The 21103-nt window shown below is 44.5% G+C and overlaps 1 protein-coding gene across 11 annotated transcripts in view; it reads left to right on the plus strand.

The window, feature by feature from the left end:
* LOC104048382 (24-hydroxycholesterol 7-alpha-hydroxylase) overlaps positions 1–21103 on the plus strand; it is a 34657-nt gene that overhangs the window by 3258 nt on the left and 10296 nt on the right. For 5 of the 11 annotated variants that reach the window (XM_064448177.1, XM_064448176.1, XM_064448179.1 and 2 more), the window contains 6 exons: positions 12638–12773; positions 14100–14274; positions 15804–15953; positions 16791–16884; positions 18356–18454; positions 20369–20459. In XM_064448177.1, coding sequence (XP_064304247.1) covers positions 12638–12773; positions 14100–14274; positions 15804–15953; positions 16791–16884; positions 18356–18454; positions 20369–20459 — 745 coding nt within the window. Of the gene's footprint in view, positions 1–281; positions 362–2626; positions 3025–11438; positions 11742–12637; positions 12774–14099; positions 14275–15803; positions 15954–16790; positions 16885–18355; positions 18455–20368; positions 20460–21103 lie in introns of those variants that run through there. The other 6 variants (XM_064448184.1, XM_064448185.1, XM_064448178.1 and 3 more) reach the window with 6 other exon arrangements.

The following is a 21103-nucleotide window of genomic DNA, read 5'->3' on the forward strand; positions in this document are numbered from 1 at the left end:
ACCACAAAAGCCTTGAATTAATGTCTTCACAGAGGGCTGGGGACTTGTCTTACCTGTGTACATAGATCACTTTAAACTCACTATGCAGCCTGTGCATATAATGAAAGTATACTCCAATATTACAAGGCCTTTAGCTCTCTTACCACTTTACCCTTTTGTAGGAAAAGAAAGAATTTAATAGGTAAAATAAATCCAGGAAATAAACATACAGAGAGCTGTGATAGCTAAACACAGAAGGGTAATAATATCAGAGTTAAAACTGGTTTATCTGTTTCTTCCAGACAGTTTGCGAAACGGAGATCCACATTGTACTTGTCACAGTTGAAATATTTGGTCTTGTTCTTCTGCACCTGCGACCAGCGTAGGTAACATCCCGATCTATTTCAGCATGACTGTTAAATGAAGGCCATAGATCTGTTTTTCACCGCTCATAACCTCCTACTATCAGATGTATTTCTGCTGTGCTACTTTTACTGTACTGCCTGTCTGCACAGATACAAAGGTTCCTGACCATGCACCTATTCCTGTATGGGAAGGGAGTTAAATTGTATTTGTAGAAAGCACTTTTAATGGAATAATCATGTGCATATGAAATGGTGTACAAATTGTGTACCATACAAACAGTGCGGTGTTCCCATGGTACGGTGTTACAAAATACGGTAGTGATGAACTATATCCTTCTCCTAGTAAAACACTTAAAGATGGTAACTGGATAAGGCCTCTGAGTTAGTAACTATGTAAATATTATAAAAATATACATGAGGACAAGTTCAAGTACAGTCCAGGCCTATTTCTTACTCAGCCACCAGCGTGGTTTTATTCTGGTAAGATTTGGGAGCACAGATATGAAAAGAATGGGACAGAACTAAGTAGGGTTCAGGAGGAAGGACATGGGGAAACAGTTTTAGGGGCAGAGCCAGAAAGGCTGAGACTGATGAAAAGGGAAATGCATGCATCTGAGTAAAGGGAGAAGTGTAAGATGTGATGTACAGCTGGATGCTTGTCTATGGGGCAAACAAATGAACAGCTAGAAAGGCTGAGAAGGGCTTGTTTAGCCAAGTTGAACTCCATGTTCAAGGAATCTGGGCCTGAGGATCAGATCCTGGGACTGAGCAGAAGAAGAGATTTGGATAAAGAGCCAGAGCAAAAGAAGACAAAAATCACAAAAATAACCCATTTGGGGTTGGAAGGGTCCTGGAGACTGGCTAGTCCAACACCCTGATCAAAGCAGGGTTGCCTACAGCAGGCTCTCAGGACTGTCCCCGGCTGGGTTTTGAATGTCTCCCAGGACTCCCCAGCCTCTCTGGGCAACCTGTTCCAGTGTCTGACAACCATCACGATAAAAAAATAATTTTAAGTGGAATTTTCTGTATTTGTTTGTGCCCACTGCCTCTTGCCCTTTCACTGTACACCACTGAAAAGAGACTGGCTCCATCCTCTTTGCACCCTGCCTTCAGGTGTTCATACATACTGGTAAGATCCCCCTGAGCCTTCTCTTCTTTGGGCTGAACTGTCCCAGGTCTCTCAGCCTCTCCTCAAGTGACAGATGCTCCTTTATGAACTTCTTGGCACTTCACTGGGCTCAGTCCAGTCTGTCCATGTCTCTCTTGCACTGGGGAGCCTGGAACTTGAACCAGCACCCCAGATGGATTCCTCCAGCACTGAGCAGAGGGGGAGGATCACCTCCCTTGTCCTGTTGGCAACGCTCTTCCTAATGCAGCCCAGGGTGCTACTGAGGGCAAAGGCACATTTCTGACTCGCATTCAACTTGGTGTCCACCAGGACCCCAGATCTGCATAGCTGCTTTCCACCCAGGCCGCTCCCAGCCTGTACTGGTACATGGGTTGTTCCTCCCCAGGGGCAGGACTTGGCATTTCCCTTTGCTGATCTTCATGAAGTCACTTTTTTCACCCGGAAAAGTTGGGCCAGGTGATCCTTGAGGTCCCTTCCAACCTGCTCTTCTGTGATTCTATGATAACTCCCTATTTGTCCATTTCTCCAGCCTGCGGAGGTTTCTCTGAATAGCAGCACATTGATCTGATCTATCAACTACTCCTGGTTTTGTATTGTCTTCAAACTTGCTGAGGGTGTGTGGGGGTAGGCTCTGAGACCACTTCCTAGGCTTTTTTATACTTAATGAATTCTGTACATAATTTTGGTGTGCCACTTCCACACATGCAAAGAAACCAATATGACCTCTCTGAAATCTTGTCTTCTGACATTGCAGTGATATTATAGGGGCCACCAGCAGGTTCTGAATTGTCTGTTCAACCTCCAAAGCCTTTCTCTGCTCCTTAGATGCTGGACATACATCTAGCCTTTAATGACATGATCTCAGGCAGGTGAGACATACTATTCAGAAGTCTTACTGCTTCACGTGATGCCTGCAGAAGTTTCTTGCCATCTGCCTTCCTGAAAGCTAAATGCCTGCAAATCACAGCCTCTCTGCTTCGTAATCCTGATGTTGCCAAAAAATAAATTTTTTTAACTGAAGAAAGCAGCGCACTGCTTTATGACAGTGTCCCTGGCTGTGCCCCTGGCTGCTTGGGTATCCTTCCAGCAACTGGTGCAAAGTTCAAGGATATGTCACAGCAACATGTAAGTTTTGCAAGCAGTGGAGTTGGTCCTTGTCCCAGAGCAGAGGAGAATTGGCTCTGCCTTTATGAAAACAAGGGCTTGTCCCCTGGGCTGCTTGGTGCTTTGACAGCTTGTCTCCATGGCAGTGATCAGCTGGCAAGACTGATAAAAAAGGCTGTATTCATTGACTCGGGTACTCCCGGCCAGCACAGCTGTGCTGGATGCTGCGGCAGGCGGAGCAGCTGATGCGGTAGGCAGCAAAGAGGCAAAATGGCTCTTGCTCTCCTCTTGGCAGCAGTCCTGGGACTTCTTATTGTCAAGGCTGTTTTGTTTCAGCCGAGAAACCTGAGCTCCCCTCCTTGCATCAGGAGCTGGATCCCTTGGTTTGGAGCTGCGTTTCAGTTCGGGAAGGCTCCTCTGGAGTTTATAGAGCAAGCTAGAAGCAAGGTAATGGCTGTGACGGCGTGCCTGCTCGTGGGTGCATGCTCAGGGTGGCTGCCTGCAAGGGGAGAGGCAAGGGGAAACTTCTGCATTAAGTTTGCCCATTTCCTGTCACATTTTGTAATGTCAAGAGCATTTAGCTGGTGAAGGAACAGCTTTCTACCAGTAACGTTGCTAAGTTGTGGATCCGATCCAGGCATGATCTCTGTGCTGTGATCATCCTGTTTGGACCCACCACCTCTGCTGTTTTGCTTTTGCAGTCTGGCTACGTGTTAATCTTGGTTTCAGATAATGTGGAAAGCCCTGTGCCAGGTGCTGTGACCGGGAGACTAATTATTTGCATACCTAAAGTAAGTTAGGTGAGATTTCTGAGTACCAGCTGATATCCCTCAATATTCAAGAGAGACACAGGCATGCATGGCAGGCAACTGTCTCCATCCTAAAAAACTTACTAAAATGGGTGTGAAGATTTACCCCCTGGACATGCTTTTCTTTCTCTGTCTATCTGATAGAGAGAGCCTAAATGAGTAATTTAGATGAGATTAATTTCTAGGCAGCTAATGCGAACTAACATAAAACCCAGTTTCCCATTTTCATTCAGTGATGGTATCACCTGCTACTGCAATATAGTCAGCCTCAAGTGTTCAATACTGAAGGATCACACAGCCCACTGCTTGCAAAAACTAGCTAAAAATGAAACCACGGTAACATCCCGATATTTGAAAAAAATATAAATAAGTGCTGGATATTTAAAATTTGCTTTCTTGTTTTGAACTATGAGGTTTCATATTTGTAGTACTTGGCAGCCACGGTTGTTATAAACTCATGGTGTTAAATGAAAGCAGAGGTTCAAGTACAGTCAGCTGAAGTATGAGGTGTAAGAACATCAAGAGCTGTCAATCTTGTATTAAAGCACATTGGGTGCACCTCAGAATAGGCTCATGTGTATGATCTGGAGTTCCTTGGATTCTTTGAGCTTAATAGGCTGGTTTTAACCTTATATTACTATGTCTTTCCTGTATCTTTCATGTGTGCATACCATGATTGGTTATTTGTTCATTCATCTTAGGACAGAAATGCAGGACCAGAAGAAAACTCATTCCAGTCCATTCTCCTACTATTTCAGAAACCATGCCATATAATCCTTTAAATAAACTGATCAAGCCTCACTTGAAAAAACAATCGTAATTTTTCTTTGACTTGTCTGATACGAGGCTGTTAGAGAACCTCCTCGTTCCATTGAAAACATATACTGGTGGCAGATTAAAGCAGCCTGCCAAACTGTCCTTTCCAGTGTGGTCCCTTCTGGGACACACGTTTCACCATGACTTAAGTTTGCTTTAGTTGCCTTTTTTTCCCAGGAAGCTTTTGGCAAAATCTCTTTGACAAAATTTTAAAACAAACCTGACAGAAGAGTCCTTTCTGGGGTTCATTCACAGATGGAATGAGCGAAACTTTTGCATACTGAAGAATGTACTGAAGTACAAACGCAAGCTTCACAGCTCTGGGCCCATTAATTTTGTGTTCGTTTGCCTGGAGACCCTTTAGGCCACTGTTGAGTCTATGGCAGCTGCTGACATATCTGAACACATCGGAAACACCTGAAGGACTTTATAAGCCCCAGGTTTTGTTGGGACCAAAACTAGAAAAAGAAACATTTTCAGTGGGAGAAAACTCAAAATAAGGCAAAGCAGAAAGAAAAGGCTTTCTCACATATCCCTCCTTTATGGTGAGTTTGCAGACTGGACCCGTCTTTTGAAGTTTTTCTTAGTCCAGCAACTCAGCGTTTTTGTGACGTGTGACCTCTCCCTGCAGTCCCCCTGGGCCAAGAAGGACCTTTCCATCCCTTCCCCCCAGGCTGGTGCCTGCCTGCAGCACGATCATCCGGCAGTGTCCCTGTCTCTGGCGAGGGCTACTCTCCTGTTCCCTTCCTCTCCTTAAACATCCCAGGCAGTCTGCCCCCCTTCCCACCTCCCACACTGGCACGATGTGCTGCGGCCAGGAAAGGTAAGCCTTTTCCTGCCTGCTCCATTTTAAAGGAGTAGGCAGTGTAGCGTAGTACAGCCAAAAAAAACAGGTGCTTTTGCCAAAGGGGTCATTAACAGCCATTACAAGGGTTGCAAAATACATCTGCAGTAATTCCAAGCTCCTTAATATTGCCGGAACAGGGTTAAGTGTCCTTAGTACGAGCAAGCAGCTCTTGTAAAAGTTAGTGCAGAAACAGGCTCCAGGCAGTGTGAAACCTCTTCAGCTCTGTAGGGTCATTAGCTTCGGGGGAGGCTTTTGCAAATAGAAAAATTCTCCCCTGGATTAATCCTTCAGCATGTCAAAGTGACACTCATTTATTTTTCTCTCTTAAAGAGTTAGATTTCTTATTAGAGTCCCTTTTGTCGATACCCCTCACTGCTTTTTCTCTCAAGTCCTGGAGTAACACAGCAGACTTCCACTGCTTCCAACTTGCCTTTGCTTGAAGTTTGGTTCTTTTGTTTTCCTCCTACAGAAGAAGATGTGGGCTGGAAGAATTCTCTGGTTTTCCCCTTCTGTCATTAGTGGGTCTAAGAAAAGAAAGATCCCCTCTTCTAATAAAATATTTAATCTCTGGTCTAATAAAAGATACCACCTCTTCCTCCTACAGCTGCCTGGCTAGTTAAAGCAGTTTTGCAGGCAGTCTGGGATGGGCAGGGTGAGTAACCAGAGCCATCTTGCAACATAAAATACAGGTACAGCTGCTTAATGAGGGTTTCAGAGGATGTGGGTCCCCATTTTCCCTGGTGAACATGATAAGAGTTAATGAGTTTCACAGAATCACAGAATGGCGGGGGTTGGAAGGGACCTCTGGAGACCATCCCATCCCACCCCCTGCCTGAGCAGGGACACCCAGAGCAGGGGGCACAGGACCGCATCCAGGCGGGGTGTGAATGTCTCCAGGGAAGGGACCCCACAGCCTCCCTGGGCAGCCTGTGCCCCTGCTCTGGCACCCGCACAGGGAAGGGGTTTTTCCTCATATTGAGGTAGAACGTCCTGCGTTCCAACTTGTGCCCATCGCCCCTTGTCCTGTCATTGGGCACTATTGAAAAGAGCCTAGTCCCATCGTCCTGACACCCACCCTTTAGATATTTATAAGTGTTGATAAGATCCCCCGTCAGTCTTCTCCAGGCTGAACAAACCCAGGTCTCTCAGCCTTTCCTGATAAGGGAGATGGTCCAGTCCCCAGATGATCTTGGTAGCTCTCCGCTGGACTTGCTCAAGCAGTTCCCTGTCCTTGAACTGAGGGGGCCAAAACTGGACACAGCACTCCAAATGTGGCCTCACTAGGGCAGAGTAGAGGGGAAGGATAACCTCCCTCGCCCTGCTGGCCACATTCCTTTTAATGCACCCCAGGACAGTGTTAGCCTTCTTGGCCACAAGGGCATGTTGCTGGCCCATGGTCAGCTTGTTGTCCACCAGCACTCCCAGGTCCTTCTCAACAGAGCTGCTTTCCAGTAGTTCAGCCCCCAGCCTGTACTGGTGCATGGGGTTGTTCCTCCCCAGGGGCAGGTCCTTACACTTGGTCTTGTTGAATTTCATGAGGTTCCCCTCAGCCCAGCTCTCCAGCCTGTCCAGGTTTCACTGGATGGCAGCACAGCCTTCTGGTGTATCAGCCACTCCTCCTGCCTTGGTATCATCAGTGAACTGGCTGAGGTTACGCTCTGTCCCTTTGTCCAGGTCATTGATGACTCTGTTGAACAGGACTGGACCCAGCACCACTTGGGGAACACCACTAGTGACAGGCCTCCATCCAGACTCTGCTCCACTGATCACGACCTCTCTGAGTTCTGTTGTTGAGCCACTTCTCTGTCCACCTCAGTGTCCTCTCATCCAACCCACACTTCCTTAGCTTGTCTATGAGAGTATTATGGGAGACAGTATCGTAAGCCTTGCTGAAGTCGAGGTAAACAACATCCACTGCTCTCCCAGCCATGACTGCATGATCCAGCCAGTCATGCAACCCGAGAAGGCTATCAGGTTGGTCAGGCATGATCTTCCCTTGGTGAATCCATGTTGACTAGTTCTCATAACCTTCTTTTCCTCTACATGCCTGGAGATGACCTCCAGAATGAACTGTTCAATCACCTTTCCAGGGATGGAGTTGAGGCTGACTGGCCTATAGTTCTCCAGGTCCTCCTCCTTTCCCTTTTTGAAAACTAGAGTGAAAACTAGAGTGACACTGGCTACCCTCCAGTCCTTAGGCACCTCTCCTGTCCTTCATGACCTTTCAAAGATGATGGAGAGTAGCTCAGTGAGAGCATCCGCCAGCTCCCTCAGCACTCATTGGGGTGCATCCCATCGGGGTCCATAGATTTGTGAGGATCCAGTTTGCCTAGATGATCTCTGACCCAGTCCTACTCAGCTGATGGTAAGTCTTCCTTTCTCCAGGTTCTCTCTCATCTCTGGGGGCTGGGAGGCCTGAGGACCAGCCTTAGCAGTAAAGACTGAAGCAAAGACGGCATTCAGTAACTGCCTTCTCTGCGTCCTGCGCTATCAGGGCACCCACCTCATTCAGCAGCAGGTCCATGGTTTCCCCAGTCTTTCTTTTACTACTGATCTATTTAAAGAAGCCCTTCTGTTTATCGTTCACGTCTCTTGCTAGATTGGGTTCCAGCTGGGCCTTGGCCTTCCTCGTCGCATCTCTGCATACCCTGACAACGTTCCTTTATTCCTCCCAAGTGGCCAGTCCCTTTTCCACATACTGTAAACCTCCTTCTTCCATTTGAGTTTCTCTAGCAGCTCTTTGCTCATCCATGCAGGCCTCCTGGCTCCTTTGCTTGACTTCTTCCTCACAGGGATGCACCAATCTTGAGGTTGGGGGAAGTGGTAATTGAATATTGACCAGCTCTCTTGGACCCCACTGCCTTCCAGAGCCCTAACTCATGGGATTCTTCCACGCAGGTGTTTGAAGAGGCCAAAGTTGGACCTCCTGAAGTCCAGGTTATAACCCTGCTTGTTACCCTGCTTCTACCATGCAGGATCCTGAACTCCACCATTTTGTGGTCACTGCAGCCAAGGCAACCCCCAACCCTCACATCCTCAACCAGACTTTCTCTGTTTGTTAGTAGAAGGTCCAGCAGTGCATCTCACCTCATTGGGTCCTTCACCACCTGTGTCAAAAAGTTATCCTTGATGCTCTGCAGAAACCTCCAGGATCGTGCATGGCTCACCGTGTTGCTTTTCCAGCAAATATCAGGGTGGTTGAAGTCCCCCATGAGAACCAGGGCCTGTGATTGTGAGGCTACTTCCAGCTGCCTTCAGAAGGCTTCATCGACTTCCTCTTCCTGATCAGATGGCCTGTAACAAATGCGCACAACAGTGTTACCCATATTTGCCCACCCCTTCATTTTTACCCAAAAGCTCTTGACTCGTTCCTCCCTTCAAATGCTTCTCAGCAGTCTGCTAATTAAGCTAACAAGGAAACCTTAGTTAAACCCATGAGGTTATTCTGCACTGTTTATGAACCTGTGGATCCATACGCATCATTCTCAGTGTTGATTGTGTTTGGGACACGGTGCTGTGTCTCAGGACTCAGCTAGACACCTCTCAGCCTTATTCTCTGTGTGTGGTTGCGTGAGGGGTGGCTCGCTGGGTTACGTGGCAAGGGATGTGCATCCTGCTTGAGGTTTGGTGGAGGGAAAACAGGCTGGAAAAGAGGACAAGGCTTCTGGTGGTGTGTTTCTGAAGACAGTGTCCACATCTGGGTCACTAATGGTCTGTGACCCTTGTCCCATGCACAGAAGACCAAAATGCTAAAGTCCCTGAGGTGAAGAGGGGACACGGCATTGAACTTGTGTATGTGCACATGCCAAGGGGGAGAAAACCAGCCCAGTGCACCTAGCTCCCAACATGAGCCTTGACACAACTGCAGCTGTCTCAGCCGAGGGAGGTTGCTCCCTGCCAGGCAGTGCCCCTGGGAAAAATGGCTGTTTCCCTGACTTCCTTCCTTTGGGATTTTGGAGAACATCCTTCTCAAGTTTTTATTTCTCTGGATTGTTACTTTCCCGTTAGGCTCAGATCTGCCTCTCGTCATGGCACCACTGTTTTGTGCGGTGTTTCCCAGTCTCTGGAAAAAAAGCTTTCATGAGTGAAAGCGACTTCATAGGCCCTAAATCCTAAGAGAATATTTATTTTGCTTTCTGTATCTCTGTATGTCGTCAGGTTTCCTTAAACACTGTTGCAGACAGAAACTGGGACACAGTGTTGGCAGGCAATGCCCACGCTTCGCTGGTACCCACCTGTAACACAGTGATGGTAAATGCAGAACTGCCTGACAGCTTGTTCCAGTAGCTGTTTTTATTACATTAGAACGTCAGCATTATTATATGGGGTCAGATGTTTATTCAGGTGTTAGTAGATGCTCAGTAACAGGAGCACACCCAGATGACAGTACGCTGTCTTCTGCTTTTATCTTCCCAGCTTCTGGTCATCAGCACTTTAGGGACTTCCTAGGCTGGAATTTGCACCCAGATGATAACCTGATAACCTGACTATGATAACCTAATCCCTTGTGTTGCCCTGTGTATAATTTTGGCTTCACAGCATCCCACAGCAATGAATCCATAATTTAATCATGAACTATATGAAGAAAGTATTCTCTCTGGTTTTAAACCAGCTAGCTTCTAATAGGTGCCCATTTGCTTTTACATTATGAGGAACTGTGAATAATTATTCTATTTTCACCTTTCCTGGGATCTAATTCCGCTTAGCCTCCTTTTACTGAAACTTCCATTCATGTTTGCTGTGCATCCCTTTGCCTTTCCTAGCTCAGTATATCCTGCTGAGATGGAATGGGCAGAGACACACATTAAATTAAGGTGTGGGCACAGGATGGGCTTGCATTGCTGCCCTTTCTCCACTCCTCTCCTAGCAAGGTAAGAGCTCTAGAATAATTATTAGCACTTGCATAATAGATCTTCGAGTCATTTTGGAATGTGATTCTTCTAGGCCTTCTCCTTCTATGATGTTTCTAGGTCTGTCATAGGTTAGATTCACACATTACTCCAGAGCACGAGTAAACTTTTAATTCCTTCTTCTAAGGAGTGAATTAGGAATATGTTTAAGGCCACACATCCTTATGTCTTCCTAAAAGCTGTACTCTTCAGTACATCCTATTTATCCACTACTAATCCTGGTCTTTAATAACGCTGAGTACTGGAATAACTCTTTGAGGCTTCCCAGGTCCTTCTTCAGGAGCCCTTTAGAAAGGCACCACATTTGCCCGTCCATCCTCCTGTCGCTAAGGGTGATTTAACAGATCACGGTAGGTAGTTCTGCAGTTTCATATTTTAATCCTTCTAGAGTTTTGAACTGAAGTATTTGTCACTGATTTACATAGCACTTGTTTAAGACTATTACACTTAATACTTCCTTTGAAACACGGTCTCAGTCCATCACTCTCAGTGAAAGGCTCCAGGGTAGGGCTTGTTTTATACTGACGTAATCGCTCACTCGGATTGCTTCCCCACTTGGTTTCTTTACACCTGGAGCATTTATCAGGCCCAGCAATACAGTCAGAGGCATCCTACATCTGGTATGTTTTGAAAAGTCTTTATTATTGGGGATGGGGATTGCCATTAGCAGTTTGATCCTCAAACCTTTCTGAGTATTGTAATTTTACATTTAACTTATCAGGTATCATATTTATTTGTACTTTCCTGTTTGGACACAAAATTCTACTTTCTGAAAGATGTGTCTTTGAATATCCACCATCACTGTGCTGTTCAATGAGGCTGACTTGTTCTGGAGGTCCTTCATGGATCTTTTTTTATTTCAAATTTGTTTAATATTGGTTAAATCTTAATTGTTCTAAATAGATGGCAGGAAATTGGATAAGGTTTGAAACCAGATTGTTTGTGTAGGTGTTCACAGGTAAGACATCCAAGCTGTACTGATGGTCGGTGGGCACAGAGTCAGTCTTGTCAGTGGGGTCTGAGGGCATTTCAGCTCACCTTCCAAAAGAGAGTTGTGCAGGAGCTCGTCAGACGAATCGGTTTTTAGGCTCCCCTGACTGCATAGGATCAACCTCTGTTGCCTGTAATGGGACCTTAGTCATCTTGCTGGCATGTAATCACCTAAAATAAATCTTTAACTGAGTATGACCTTAATTGAATAATTAAGTGTTATTGCAGGTTGCTATTAGTTCAAATTTAATTTTATTATACAATTAGTTTAAGTACTTTTTAATGATAATTTAAAATTTTAAAAATCTAATTTAAAACCAAACACAGACAAATTCGCTAATTTCCACCCAGTCTGATGATGAGGGCATGCTGTTATCCATTAAAAAAAAAGCAACCTTAGCAATTTGGCTATTATTAAAACAAGATTTTATTTATTATCACCCAGAGGGTTTAAACAGTCATTCTTTCTTTAATAATTTACAGCTGAAGGACACAATCAAAAGTCAATTGCTGTCAGGAGGAATCTTTTCTTCGGCTTCAAAGAGCTTTTGATGAAGCAGGCTTTACAATACAGACACAGACAATGAAAGAAGTGGTTAAAGTCAGTGGCATAAACCCTGTGAGCAAGGTGGATTCGAGGCTTTTCAGTACTCCAGACAGATCAACAGAAAACAGCTTCTCACCCTTGTCAGCAATGTAACCTGGAAAAGAAAATCTAGTTCCCTGATGTGTATCGAGAGTTTATGAAAGCCCTAAACCCTTCCATATGTACAATAACTTTCCCAAAAGAAGGTGATGCGCATATAAATGTGAATGCTGGGCTTTTGCTTTCCAAGCCTTTTGCCTGTGAGCAGAAACTGCCTTGACTAAGGAAAAGATGCTAAAGATGCTTCATTTCCTAAGTTTGATCTTTTATGCCTAAATCTGACAGCCAGTAGATATTGCACATTTGCATGCTATTTTAGAGTATCCACAAATATCGGTGATCTTTTTCATAATGTAGGAATTCAGAAGTGAATACTTATTGCTGAAAATTTTGAGAGGGCTCTAGAATACTAGATTAAGGGAAAACAAAAGTGATTTATGGCATCAGAAACCTTCCCTGAATATAAGTTTCAACAAACTCCATCTATTCTGCTCAGAGCTTGTTAGCTATTTTGATATTAATCTTTACACACCTGTACAAGAAAGAAATCATTGGTACTGGCAGCACCTTTAAACCAGAAAAGAAAAGGAAAAAAATTTAAAAGGTTGCAGGAGTGGGGAGTTTTTGTTAAAAAATGTAGATTGAAAATGTAATTGAAAAATCCATAGGATTATGAATTTTTACAGTGTGGGTACTTCGTTATGGCAGCCAAGGGACACAGTAGATAATCCATCCCTTGGGTTCTTTAAATCCAGGTAGGCTGTATTGTTTGAACTGTAATGTAATTCAAATATAAAATGTTAATCTCAGGGAAGGAATATCTTCTACCCTGCAAGAGGTCAGACAGGCCCCTGTGATGTTCCCGTCTGGTCTCTAAGTCTACAAATTTGGGTCTGATTCACGTTCATCTTTGAGCCAGGGTGTCCAGAGAGCAGGAAGGAGCAGGTCCCCCCTCCTGGCCTCTCAGCAGTACTGAAGTCCTGTTGGGGCTCCCATCAAATGTGTTAACAATACAATAATATGAAATCTTCGTTTGTTCCAGCACGGACCTGTATTCACAATATTCGCTCTGGGAAAACGGTTTACTTTTGTGACTGAGGAAGAAGGAACTGAAGCATTTTTTAAATCTAAAGACTTAAATTTTGAACAGGCGGTACAACGAGCTGTCGAGAATGCAGGTAAATGAGACCTACCTCTTTTTTAATGGAAATCAAGTCCTGTTACCGAGGAACATTCAAGCCTAATCCAAAGCCGATTGGCTTTTTGATCATGCCTTGAATGCTTATCTTAACCCATGACCATGGTACAAAATGAAGGCAAAATGAAATTCCTTCATGGATCCAGCACTGGAAGCCTGCTAAGTGATTTGGATTCAGTCTCAAGGGATCAAAGGTTTCTGAACCAGGGACTGTTGTTACTTTTATCATCAAGCAACCCCAGTTTGAGATCGGGTCCTTTTCTTCAGCTAGACACTCCACCCTTGTGTACCAGGTTTGGAGCAATAGTATGTTGTCCTATCATTTAATTTGAAAATCAGCTGGTAGCAATAATTAGCGGTTACCCTGTTGTACAACAATCATTAGAAAGGATGAGGTATATGTCCCATCGCAGTGGCGTGCTCCATCAGCTCATGGACTTAGACCCATGTGGAATTGCACAGATGGGAATTCTTCGAGTAGTTTGGCAATTTTCAACTGTGAAATGAGAGAGAAGCACGCTGGCAAAGGGATTAAATCACAGAACCACACAATCCCTGTGGCTGGAAGGCACCGCTGGAGATCACCTAGTCCAAGCCCCTGCTCGGAGCAATGCCAGCAACAGCAGGTTGCTCATGGCTGTGGCCAGTTGGGTTTTGAGTATCTCCAAGGGTGGAGACTCCTCCGCCTCTCTGGGCAGCCTGCATCTGTGTTTGACTATCCTCACAACAAAGACTTTCCTATGTCTCAGTGGAATCTCCTGTATTCCCGTTTGTGCCTGTTGCCTCCTGCCCTGAGTAAAGCCTGGCCTCGTCTTCATTACTCCCACCACCAGATATTTATCTACACTGACAAGATCCCCCTGAGCCTTCTCTTCTCCAGACTGAACTGTCCCAGCTCTCCCAGCCTCTCCTGGTATGACTGACACCATGTACTATAGCACGAAGACCCAAACTGTTTTTTTCTTGGATCAATTATTTTTCACGTCAGTCAGTTTTGTGGAGCGCATGCATGTCCCTGTGCATCCACAGGGAAGCTAGGGGGAAATCTCTGAGTTGTTGATTCTGGCACTGAAGCTTCATGAGGCAGGAAGATGTTACACAGACTGGTAGAAGCAGAGGACTCACCAAAATCTTTACAGGGTTAGAAGGAAGCTTTCTGGGAATTTTACTCTAGGAAAATGAGGGTTAAGGCATTTAAATTAAAGTCACAGTTATGTGTAAAAATTTTCATGCTATCTTTCAGTGAAGATGTACTTCATCTACTTCATCTACTTCCCAAAACATTTCTCTTTCTTTTTGTATTTAGTTTCCGTCCCTGCAGAAGCATTTTATCAGAACCATGGTAACCTCTACAGCATGATGAAGGGAAAAATGGGTCCTTCTAATCTGCACATGTTCACGGGCACTTTGTGTAAGGAACTACATGAGCACATGGCACACCTGGGCACGGAGGGAACAGGCGACCTCAATGACCTGGTAAGGTAAGGGAGTCCTGCAGCACATCTCTAACACATGGGTGACTATATTGGAGCAGAGATGTTGCTGTAAAGCAGGTGCAGCTCAGACTCACAGGTCTTAGACAAGCTGTGTCAGGATACTTGTCCCTGCTTCATGGTTTCAGGTGGCTCACAGAGTGAGCAGGGTTTCATCTAAAGGTGTTTCTCCCCACTAGAAGAAACATCTGAGTTACCTATTTGGAAGAAAAAAGAAAACACAGCATTTTCCAACAAACCCTGTTTCCCAAAAGATGGGATAGAACTTTCACATGTTTATAAAGAACTTATGAACAGACAAAATGCTTGGTCTGCAGCAGGATGAAAACCTTCCCCGCGTGTTTTGGACCAAGGCTAGTCCAAAACTTAAATAAGACTTCTGCAACTGACTTTGCTGCCAGAGCTTCATGTTAAAAAGTCCTTTTACTGAGAGTTTCATGTGACAACAACAGAGCTTTTAACTCCTCCTTCTTCCTGATCATCTGGGACAACACCTGTATTTTCCCTGTCCATCAGGACTACAATTTGAATACTGCCTTTGGCTTGGACCTTTTTCTACGACCTCACATCCAGGTTGTCTCTTGCTGACTTCTGCACAACACATCTAAGATACAGCTTTTTACTGCAGCAAAAACGCTGAGCACCTGCCACTTCAAGTATTGTGGTTTGGATTAGCTGGGGAAAAATGTGGGAGAAAGGGGCTTTGAAACCTCCCAGCCCTCAGTCCCCCCAAAAAGTCATAGGCTAGATGACAAACAGATTACAGAATCCGTAAGAGTCATCCACAGTAAATCTGTGCTGACTGTCATCTGTTCTTATGGTTTTGCCAGACAACACAGGATAGAAGAATTGGAATGCAATGCCCCAGATAATTGTTATTTAGCTGCCTCAAAGTTAAATCCATAGAGCCAGCAGGTGGCTCCATCTTCCTTATGATCTGTAGGAAAGCAGGAAATTGAAAGAGCCGTTGCCTGAAACGTGTTTAGCAGTGGCTGGAACCCAGCAAAAGACCCAGCGTAAGGGTTTCTCAGAGCTTGAGTGCAGGTGAAGAGGCCTGGGAAATGGGCTCAGGGTTTGCAGGATAACAGAGGAGCAAACAGGGAAGGGCTGAGATAAAAAGAAAACAAATCAGCATTGTTCAGTTCAGGAAAGCTGCAGCCAGAGGAAGGATTTCTTGGGGTGTTTGGTTGCAGAAGGGGTTGTGCAATGCCTGGAAGATCTGCATGGGCTAACCTGAAATAAGAGGGGTGGTTAATGGGGAGAAGGGGATGCCAGCGCCCAAGTGACCAGACGCTGAGGAAGGTCAGCCACAGCCTGAGGTCCGTGTATCTCCCAGCCTCTGCTTAAAATCTGCAATAAGGCTGTGAGGTGTGAGGCTTGTGCCAGCTCCTCAATACTGGCGTGACGCTTGAGTCCAGCACTTCTAGTGTTGGCAATTCAATGCGCCGCATCCTCACCTAAAGCTGCTGCAACAGCTTCCCCTTGGCCTGTATGTCACGGGGATCTTGTCCTTGCAGGCATGTCATGTATCCAGCAGTGGTGAACACTTTGTTTGGGAAAGGCATCTTCCCGACAAGTCAGAGTGAAATCAAGGAGTTTGAAGAACATTTTCAGAAGTACGATGAGGACTTTGAATACGCTTCTCAGATGCCCGAGTGCTTCCTGAGGTAACGGAGTGGAGATGACGCCCACGGTGTATCCATTACAGGCATTTTGCTTGCTGGGATATCAACCGCAAGAGATGTTTCCCCTGGAGGATGATGTGCTGTCTTTATCAATGGTGCACCCTCGGGCCAGGCAGGCTCTCAGCTAGGTGCTTCAAAAATGTTCAAGCCTTGTCTGCTGCATTTTCCTGGCAGAAAGTGGAAACAGCCTTGCTTAGGTGGGCAGGGTCCAGCTTGGACCTGCCAGGGAGCAGCAGCACTGGGCAAGGGGCAAAGGCCTGAGCCTAAATGTGAGTCCCAAGCTGAGGGTATCCCCAATGAGGCATCCCTCTGCCCTTTCCCATACCTTAGCTGTTTTCCCAGCCGACTGATCCCAGGTTACATGGCTGTACTGTTGCAGAGCTGACTTTGGCTAGGGGTAATCAGGCTCCAAGGAAGGGAGCCTGTCAGTGCTCTCAGGGCCATGACAGCACCTCGAGCACCTCAAAATAGCCTTCAGAAAGGACTAAGGGTGTTCTACAAATGTGGCCTTTATTTTGTCAGGGGAGATCATTCTTGAAAAGATTGACTTACACGATTGTCCAAAGCCACAATGAAAACCTGTTGTGGAATAGATATGAAAATGCAGCAGTCTTGCAGTCACAGGTCCTGGCTGTGGGATGAGGTCTGGCCAAGGTGAAGTCAACACTACTGTCAGTCAGACTGACACTTGACTATTCATCAACTGATTGCTGCCCATGGGCTTTTGGAAAGAAATCGAGGCGTCCTTCGTATGGAAAAGGAAATGTTGGTTTGTGCTGCCTCAGTTAAGTGCTTCTTGTTTGCTGCTTTTCTTCACAGGAACTGGTCTAAATCCAAAAAATGGCTTCTAAAATTATTTGAGAAAGTAGTGTCAGATGCTGAAAGGACCAACCCTTCAGAGGCCACATCCAAGGTAAACATCTGAGGCTATGAAATAAGATGACTTTGATGTATATTTGGACTGAAGGAATGGAGGACAGGAATTATTTCAGTACTGGAAGAAATAAGCCAAATATATCAGCTTTGATAGCTGTACCTTAATTGTCCAGTATTGCGGCTGCCCACCTGGGGACAGACCCATAATTTTGAGTCCTACTCCTCAATTTCCTACAATTCTGAGAATTGACATCTTCCTCTGGGGAATTTTAAGCCAAGGGTTCAGAGCTATGACCCATCGCCAGCCTCCAGTATCGCAGTTACAGCAAGAGTTGAAAGAGGTGAGAGAAAGAGCTCTTCAGTTGTTTCTCTGAGAGCACTCCGCTGTGAAATTTCAAAACCGTATATGTACTATTTTTAAACCCTGGTGTAGAGTGAGTAGATCCTCCAGCAGCCAGACTAGTAGAAAATAGCAGATTACTGGATTGGAAGCCAAGTGCCCTAAATATTGATTGTGTCAAAGCTGTGATAAGTCGTCCCCTGGTTATTCTCCTTAGCTATGGCAAGAATTCTGTCTATACACTGGCAAACATGAGGGCAGACTGGCCAGGGAATTTTGATCTACCAAATTATTATAGAACAGATCATTAAACAAACCAGGTTTTATTTAGACTTTAAAAGCTTTACATACCACAATTTATTTCATAAAATAAACTTGAATAATGGAAAGAAAGGGGGCTGGAGAGGGGATGGTGGGAGGTAAGAAGGTTCAGGAAGTAGGAGGCACAAAATTAGTGTCTTAGGTTGGGTGGGAATTTGGAAAAAAGAGTGATTGTTTTTTATTCAAGGTCAGCCTTTTGCCCTCTGAAAAGTGGGCAGGAAGCTTTGCCTTGAACGCATGGTTGCCTTGTATTTAAGGAAATAGTATTATAAGCAAAAACTGATCCTAGAACATTACACAGTTGCTACAGTTTGGAAGAATATCAAGCCACTGAAGTCACTGGTTAGGTCACTAGTGACCTGGGAACTATAGAGTTCACTGATGTATCAGACCATCTCTTCATAACAAGCACCTTTTTGCAGGAATGGAGAGAACGTTTTCTTCATCTCTGTTCATTCAACTTGTCCAGTCCCATTTTCAGGTTCTTTAAAGTAGAGAAGTAGAGCAGGAATTAAAAAAGAATAGAGATTTATTTTTTCTTTCTTCCACATACAAACTCAGTGAGGAGTGAGGGACCCAAATCCCCTAAAAACTTTGAGAAAATGGAGGGCAGTGCAAGTATTCAGTAAGGATTCATGTGGAGCATCAACTTCTGGCCCTGTGCCTATGAGTCAGTCTCACTTTCTCTTAACAGCTGTCATCTCTGTGACTGCAGAAAAACCATAACTAACATTACTTCTCTTTGAAAAACTAGTCTTATGTTATATCCTTGAATTCCAGTAAGCCCTAGCCTAAACTAGATTTTAAGGTTTTTTTAAATACCCATTATTATCTTTGTTAATAACAGACACTACTCCAACATCTCCTGGATAACTTGCAAGGAAAACATCTAGCTCCCAATTATGGTCTTCTGATGCTCTGGGCTTCCCAAGCAAATGCTCTCCCTGTAAGTACATCAGCTACAGAAACACCTTCTCGCTCTCCTGTTCAAAAGCCTGTATTTGGGAAGGAAAGGCTTTGAACCAGAGGTCACCCACAATGCATGCATTCCAAAGAAGGGATTATCACGCCCACACGCATCACTACAAATACCCCCAGGCTGCAATGTCACAGAAGCAATGACAAGGAAAGCTCTTTTTGTGTTTTTCCTAAGTTATTATGTTCCCTATCATAAGATTTCAGGAACATATCTCTCGTAACTATTCAGATCACAGTCTTAAGCTGTGAGGAGCATTTAACTCTATTTTGAAGCACTGTGGCTTTATAGAGTAGAGACTCTATTTTAAATAGCCTGGTGTTGTCAACTGTAAAGAATATCAAAAGCATAATATAGAGTAACTTCAACTGTGTGTAGATCCTTGAGTGAATTTGGCTCTTTTGCTTTGGGGGATCTGCTGTACAGATGCCAGTGTTGCTTCAGGGGGAGAAAAGCAATAGTTTGATTCTACTGCCGCTTAAGTTTTGCCTAGGTTAGAAACGGGCTTGACAGGTTAATGATACAGATATACCTATGCTAACAAGCCCAATTTATCTAACACAGCGTAGGCGGGCCAAAGACATTTATAAGAATTTCTCAGATGAAAAATCCATAGCAGCAAAAACATCCTTTATTTACCATGACTACTAAGCTCTTTCCAGCACAGTTATGTCCGTTACAGATGTGATTTAGGAAAAAATGCTACTGAGTTATTTTTATATGTACTCCTAATGGATGTATCTATGTTTTTCATGGATTGGGTATTACTACAATTTACCCTAAAGGAATTTCACCCATTTCAGTGCGGTTTCTGTGGATTCATGTGTTGGTATCAGTGAGAGGCATAGCCTGCTCTCTGTTATCAGGGTAGCTGACATTCCTTCCACAACACTATCATGAGTTACTTCTGTAATATTCAGCTGTAAATAGACATACAGATATTTCGTTGTTTCTCAGAAGAGTCACAACCACTGTTCTGGTGACAGGGATGATGAAAAAAGGCCTTTCACCCTTCAAGGGGATTTTTTACAAGTGCATTAAACCCTTTTATCTGAAACAATTCAGTTATCCCTCCTCAGCCCATGGAGTGAAGCCGTGGTGTCCAAGCACTGTACAAGAAAACTAAGCTACCAGATTTGTTTTGCCGAAGGAGGGCTGCATCCACGTAGGGCTATTTGGGAAATAACAGTAAGAGTTCTCATCCCTCACCGGCACAGATGGCCCGCGACCAGATCTGTGCACAGACTGCATCTCCTGCTAGCTCAGCGAGAGGAGAGAGACTCCTGGCAGCGCTGCGAGTCCTTCTGGTTTCATCCTACTTAAGAGGATTTTCTCTCTTCCTAAATTTCTTGATTTTCAACCTCGTTGCATAATCAGTTAGCAAATTATTTCTAAAGGGGTTGAGGGGTTGTACCACTGCTTGTTTTGCTGTTAATTAAAACTTTTCCTGCCCATTTTAGCGTGACTCACTGTGACAATGCCCTGCAAATTATTTCACCTAATATCTGCTAATAGTAGCAGGAATTTACTATTTAATTTTTCTTCCATTCATGCAGCTAAATCTAATCACACACAATGATTTAGTAATTCATTTTAACACCTAGTTATTTGAAATCAAAGAAAGGATTCCGTCTTTCAAAGCTCAAAGCCAAAGCTATGTAATGCTTGCTGAAGATAAGTACACAGCAGATACTAGACCTAATCTCCCAGGATCTGAGCCCTCAGATGTGGGTTTACCCTGGAAACACAGCTCCGGGTGCATCCCAACTACAACATGCACATCCAAAAAAGTGCAAATATTTTCACCTGCCTCTGTGATTTGCTACAAAGATCCTGTAATTCTGTTCCATATTGCTGAGTTAAAGTACTTTCATCTCTGTTTAGATTGCATTCTGGACCCTTGTTTTCATACTGTCTTATCCTTCCATTTACAAGAAAATCATGGAAGACCTGGCTTCTGTTTTTGGTAAAGCAGGTAATTAATCCGATCATGTCCTTGCAGAACCTAGCAATGATTTATTCTTTCTTGGCCCAGCACACGGCCAATAGTCAGTGGCTGGGAATAACGAATGTGGCTGCTGTGGGTACTGCTCATAATATAGGGTCCAGCTCCGAGTTCTTTGCTCAGCATATGCTCAAGGCATATTTTTAAGCAAAACTACCTTTGATGTTAGCAAAAGAAGGTAAAAAAGAACCATATGTCTTTGTCTCTTCATTCCACCCCTATCATTTAGACCTAGATTTATACTGACCAGTCTTGTGCTTCTTTTGATGCATCTATGCTAGGGTCAGATGAGGTCTTTCAATTCAGCTGCTCTTCATGGTGTGATGTTCACCAGAGTTACAGCTATTCTGAGGAAAAACAGGCCAGGAAAGTGTTCTCTTTTCTCTCATCTGAGGCCAGTTTGTCCAGCACGATTCACCCCCACATGACTAATCTCTTTCCCTCAAAAAACCAGTCACCTACTGGGAGCAGCCAGTCACTTATACAGTCCCCTGAGCAATGCTTAGACTTTCATGGAAGACTTTTAGTTGACATGGGTCAAAACCACATCAAGGAACGTGTCAATGATTAATCAATAAGGATAATCATGAACCAGCTCTTAAGCCTTTCTCCCG

This window comes from Phalacrocorax carbo, chromosome 3 (assembly GCF_963921805.1).
Source record: "Phalacrocorax carbo chromosome 3, bPhaCar2.1, whole genome shotgun sequence".
Lineage (NCBI taxonomy): Eukaryota > Metazoa > Chordata > Aves > Suliformes > Phalacrocoracidae > Phalacrocorax > Phalacrocorax carbo.